The sequence below is a fragment of the Oncorhynchus keta genome, chromosome 29 (genome assembly GCF_023373465.1).
Source record: "Oncorhynchus keta strain PuntledgeMale-10-30-2019 chromosome 29, Oket_V2, whole genome shotgun sequence".
Taxonomy (NCBI): domain Eukaryota; kingdom Metazoa; phylum Chordata; class Actinopteri; order Salmoniformes; family Salmonidae; genus Oncorhynchus; species Oncorhynchus keta.
The window spans coordinates 40,373,957-40,379,956 of record NC_068449.1 but is presented as its reverse complement, the minus strand read 5'-3'; the positions used below and the strand labels follow the sequence as shown (position 1 = coordinate 40,379,956).

Here is a 6,000-nt window from a genome sequence, read left to right as displayed (position 1 = left end):
AGGACGGTAATGGTGGACAGTTACTATCATCCTCTCGATACTGAGTGATTTTGCGACAGTATCTTCTTAGCCTACAGCTCTCTAGAATCTATTTTGGTGTATAATGTGCAGATGGACATGATTTACAATCTCCACCAGAGGTCCATCTAGGTACGAAGGTGAGAATGGATCTCCCCTATACATTTGGGGAAAATGTTAAATAAAATAAATACTCCTAAATGAAACTATACTAAATATATACCCCCCCTCCACACACACACACACACACACTGCATTAAAGAAGCGCCACCAAGGAAATAAGCACAGACAAGACACACATCCTGCCATACTACTGTATTCCATCTTTCAAAAAAGAAAGATAAGATTTTAATATTACTTAACAATATGTTAAAAAGGTAGCCAGTTTGGCTTCAGTGTTAATACAATATACACTCTATAACAGATTGATAGTGTGCATTGTTCTTTTCTTCAATTTCATTCTGAAAGTATTGTGATACAAGTTGGATACAAGTCAAAAATAGAAGAAAAAAAAGGGTACACTTTTACTTATCGGTTTTGTTAAATGGAACTGAAAAAAAAAAAGAAACGTTGTCAAGTATTAAGCCAAGCTCCTCTCAGTGAAGTGAAGGTTGTTGGGGCAGGGGAGAGTGCGGCAGACCATGCCCATTCCCTTGTCAGTTAACTGAATGAGATGCCGTGCGAGGAATCGTGGGTAACAAGGGGATAGTAAGCCACAGTAACTGAATGAAAGGCTTTAGTTTAATTCATTAGATATATCTTTTTTTCTCCACATTTTTTCCATGTGTGTCTGATTTCAGAAAGCATACATAGTAAGCATCTTTTGACTATGAATCAGCCCAAAAAAGAAAAAAAGAAAATGAATTTCAGAACATGGCTTTAAGTCAGGAGAAATGCCCCTCAGACTAAAAGCACACAAACAAGCAATAAAAAAACAAAACAAGTAGAAAGTAGCATTTTGTCATTTTTCTTGTCATTTAATTGAAAAAACAAAACAAAAAAACAATTCTCTCAAGAGTTCTGCTTGAGGATCAGACCAGAGGATGGGTTCATGGTAGAACCGCACAGCAACAAGGAACAAGGCAGCGTGGGTGGGCACAGCAGGGCTAGGTGATGACGGGGTCTGTGATAGCAGTTTGCATGGGGGAGGGGGTGGGGGGTGCTGATTGCTTCCTGCCACAGTCTCTTTTTCTTTGCCCTACGAGAGGTTCCATCAGTGGGCGGCGAACGTTGCTTTCTTCAAGCTAAAGTTGGACCAGTTGATGGACAGCCGTTGTCGGGTCTGCCTGGCGGAATCCAAGCAGAACCTGGGGGGGGAGGGAGGGAGGGAGAGCGATGGGGAGTTAAAGATCTACTCTAAGCAAAATGTTCCACTAGGGGCATTTGGAGGAGGGAAGTACGCTCAAGCTAACTACCAATTATCTCTCCTTCCTCCTGAAGTGTGCATTTGTTCACTTCCCTTCACTGATTTGAAAGGACTCCACCAATCTAATGCTTTTGTATTTATGGGACTGATTTGAAAGGACTCCACCAATCTAATGCTTTTGTATTTATGGGAAGTGGTGAAAAAGTACACACTTTCTCTCCACGCCCACAAGCATAAGCTTAGGAACACAAGTCATTTCTTTTAATATTTTGGGGGGATTTAATGACAAATTGATTCACATAATAGACTATGCATAAACTCAGCAACAACAAAAAAACATCCCCTTTTCAGGACCCTGTCTTTCAAGGATAATTCGTAAAAATCATAAGAACTTCCCAGATCTTCATTGTAAAGGGTTTAAACACTCGTTCAATGAACCATAAACAATTAATGAACATGCACCTGTGGAACGGTCGTTAAGACACTAACCACTTCACGGTTATGAAAACTTAGCACACTAAAGAGGCCATTCTACTGACTCTGAAAAACACCAAAAGAAAGATGCCCAGGGCCCCTGCTCATCTGTGTGAACGGGCCTTAGGCATGCTGCAAGGAGGCATCAGGACTGCAGCTGTGGCCAGGGCAATAAATTGCAATGTCCGTACTGTGAGACGCCGAAGACAGCAATACAGGGAGACAAGTTGATTTGATGGTCGGATTCGTTTTTATAATCGAAGGAATGAGAGTTACACCGAGGCCTGTACTCTGGAGCAGGATTGATATGGAGGTGGATGGTCCGTCATGGTCTGAGGCGGTGTGTCACAGCATCATCAGACTGAGCTTGTCGTCATTGCAGGCAATCTCAACGCTGTGCGTTACAGGGAAGACATCCTCCTCCCTCATGTGGTACCCTTCCTGCAGGCTCATCCTGACAGCATGACAATGCCACCAGCCATACTGCTCGTTCTGTGCGTGATTTCCTGCAAGACAGGAACGTCAGTGTTCTGCCATGGCCAGCGAATAGCCCGGATCTCAATCCCATTGAGCACGTCTGGGACCTGTTGGATTGGAGGGTGAGGGCTAGGGCCATTCCCCCCAGAAATGCCCAGGAACTTGCAGGTGCCTTGGTGGAAGAGTAGGGTAACATCTCACAGCAAGAACTGGCAAATCTGGTGCAGCCCACAAGGAGATGCACTGCAGTACTTAATGCAGCTGGTAGCCACACCAGATACTGACTTAATTTTGATTTTGATTTTGACCCCCCCTTTGTTCAAGGACACATTATTCCATTTCTGTTAGTCACGTCTGTGGAACTTGTTGAATCTTATGTTCATACAACTATTTACACACCTTTTTTAAAAATTTTTTTTAAGTTTGCTGAAAATAAACACTGTTGACAGTGAGGACGTTTATTTTTTTAGAGTTTATAAACCATCCAGCTTCACTTCAAGCCAGATTCAATTTCAATACTTCGCAGCTAAGCTTTCGGACGGATCGTTTAAGCATTTTTATCTTTAAACAAAGCTTTATGGAGTCAATGCAAAGCAAGAGTCATTTGAGTGAATAGAATTAGGCCCATACCTTTTGAAATACTCCACCTCCCTCTCAGTCTCGTCCATGTCAGTACTGTCCAGATCAATGTCTTTGGGCAGGAAAACGTCATCTGCAATAAGAGAACACTCGGTCACAAAATGCCAAGTTAACAATTGTAAATGTATGTTTCACATTGTCCCCGTCTCAATATGTCTGGATGTTGTATGCTGCACTTCTGCAGCCCTGAAACTAACCATTCTACAGGGATAAATAAAACTGCACAACATAACCTAGCAGAGCATAGCATGCTGACCTATTGAGTTGTTCATCTTGTCAGCCTTCTTTTTCTTGTTCTTCTTGGACTTGGCCTTGGGCTGGGGGGATTCTGCGCTGAGGAGTTTGCCGTTCTGCTGGGGCTGCGCCGTCTGTGAGGCAGGGGGTGGGGAGGGCTCCTTCAAGGGTCCGCTCCTCTCCTCTTTCGCCTGGCTCGCCGACTGCTGATGGTGCTGCCTTTTCCCGTTGCTCCTCTCCTCCTTCCTGGGTCCCGGTGCCAGAGGGGCGACCGGATCTTCTGCGGGAGGCCTGGGTCGGGTCACTTTGACATCTGGTGGTAGTTGTGGTATACCGTTGGTGGTGGTCGCCTCTGGCATTTTCTTGACCATCATTGTCTCGCTGGCGGATTGCCCGATTGGCTGCTGCTGTTTTGGCTTGGCTTTGCCATTGGCCTCCGTCGGTTGGCGTGCGGCGGAGGAGCCGTTGAGAAGAAAGGGGGCTGGGGAGTTGGGGGCATTTGGGGTGAAAAGGGCCGGAGTAAGGGCTTTCTCCCTGCTGCTCTTTGGGCTGTGCTGTGAGGGGGGAGGCTGGGGCCGGGGTCGGTGCTCCACTCGGGGATCCTTGTGGCCAGGGAGGCGCATGAGGCTGTGCAGGAGCTGGCTCTTGCCATTGCGGAGGTTCTCAAGGACGTTCTGGGCCGTCTGTTTGAGGGGCTGGGGGTTGTTCTGAGGTACGGGGGTAGGGAGCGGGGTGGCGAGCTCCTTGGCCTTATCCTTTTTCTTCTTGGCGGCGCGGAGGTGCTGCAACTCTTGCAGCCGGAGGAGTTCCCGTTGAAGGGCCTCCTCCTCCTCCTCCCGACGCCGCCGCTCCTGCTGCTCACGGACCTCCGCCTCCAGACGCACCTTCTCCTCCATCTGAGACACACACAGACAGACACACACACAGTTCATATCCAGTTGGTCCTTTGCTTTATTTAATAACAAAAACGATGGCTTGAACCAACTCCCCTTTTCAACTAATTCCTTTGCACCCATGTTAAAATTAAACCTTGAAGGGTTAGTTCAGCCCAAAATCAAATACTAAAACATATCATGTGTGGATTATTAGCGCAACTATAGACCACTTTTGAGGTCAAAATGCCAGGGGTGAACTATTACTTTAAAGTGTCACTTTAATCACAAAACTGTCATCTAAACAACAAGGGGTAACACTTGAAACACCTTCAAAATGTTGTAAAACTCTTTAAATCACTACCTTCTTCTGTTTGTGGCGGGCCCGCTTGGCGGCCTTGGAGCTAGAGGCAGGCTTGTTGTCGCTGGCGCTGTTGATGAACTGCAGCAGGTCCTCCACCAGCCGATGGTCCTCCACCCGCCGGGGGTCCTCCGCCCGCCGGGGGTCCTCCGCCCGCCGGGGGTCCTCCACCCGCCGGGGGTCCTCCACCCGCCGGGGGTCCTCCACCCGCCGGGGGTCCTCCATGCCGTCGGCAGCGCTGTCACGCTCCACCACGGCTGGCTGCTCCTCCCTCTTGGGCTGCTCCTCCTTCCGCTTGGTCAGACGGAGGCGCAGCTTCTCGCGCATTTCCGCGTAGTTGCGGCTGGTGGGCGCCGCCGGGGGCTAGGGGAGGAAACAAGGAAATATAGTGTTAGATTATTCTGGTAGTTTCGAGTTGAATTGTGTTTGAATATCAGAGCCCTCAATACTATCTGAGGTGAGTTGCCCCCATACAATGTAAAATGTGTCGGGGACCTAATCAAAAGTTCTATTGAAAGTGCCAGCACTCAAGACAGTGTCCAGCAGGCCATTATAGTAAAGATGTACATACTGTATTCTACATAATGTCAGTCTATATCAGTAAACACTATTAAACTTCTGTTTCTGACTTTTCTGCAAGTTGATACATAGTAATATACTCATATTAGTACATGAGTATATGCGTGTGTGCATGTCTCACCCCGCCGTGGCCAAAGAACTCGCAGTAGCAGCAGTCACAGTACTTCCCTTCCTTCTGGTTGGTGGAGGTGGAGGTGGAGGAGCTGTGCTCCGAGCAGCTGTCCTCGTCCTGGCTCTCCTCCCCGTCGTAGCCCTGGTGGTCGTACGCCCCGTTTCCCTCACAACGGTGGCCCTCACACTCGGGGTCACTAGACGGGGTCAAACGCCAAGGTCAAAATGTCAATGTCATGCCAATATGTAGTAGTTGAAGCCCCGGTATGTGAATTTCACCCAATAAATATCGGAACTTTCTGTTCTGTCAAATAAAGTACTTCCAATTGAATGTATTTGTTTTACCAGAAGGAACCGGCGGCAGGGTAGCCTAGTGGTTAGATCATTGGACTAGTAACCGAAAGGTTGCTAGTTCAAATCCCCGAGCTGACAAGGTACAAAATCTGTCGTTCTGCCCCTGAACAGGCAGTTAACCCACTGTTCCTAGGCCATCATTGAAAATAAGAATTTGTTCTTAACTGACTTGCCTAGTAAAATAAAGGTAAAAAAATAAAATAAAAAAAACTAAGTTTGGATAAGACAAAGATCTATAGTAAACGTATAACCAGCAACATTCACACACGACTGATACAAATGCTTACAAGGTATACGCAAGATAAATGTGGGGCACAAAATATATCTACTTCATTAAAGAGCTGTGCTATACAAAATAAACATACTGTAAGTCACACAAATATATTTTTCACTTAAACGCCGTACTGATACCGATACAAAATGTTAGTAGTGCTCTTGGTTTTAAGAGGTAAAAGACCTGAGCCGGTTCCCCGATGGCAGTACTGCATATTGGTTGTCCAGTGGATGTGTAAGAT

General features: G+C 46.7%; 1 protein-coding gene across 1 annotated transcript in view; it reads right to left on the bottom strand.

Annotated features, from left to right (window-relative positions):
- Window positions 1-321: 321 nt before the first annotated feature.
- Window positions 322-6,000, bottom strand: part of LOC118362889 (protein FAM193A-like) — a 42,587-nt gene continuing 36,908 nt past the window's right edge. The window contains exons 19-23 of the mRNA XM_035743603.2: window positions 5,142-5,328; window positions 4,445-4,804; window positions 3,231-4,104; window positions 2,966-3,047; window positions 322-1,325 (exon numbers count right to left, since the gene is read on the bottom strand). Coding sequence (XP_035599496.1) covers window positions 1,232-1,325; window positions 2,966-3,047; window positions 3,231-4,104; window positions 4,445-4,804; window positions 5,142-5,328 — 1,597 coding nt within the window. The 3' untranslated portion in view covers window positions 322-1,231. The remainder of the gene's footprint in view (window positions 1,326-2,965; window positions 3,048-3,230; window positions 4,105-4,444; window positions 4,805-5,141; window positions 5,329-6,000) is intronic.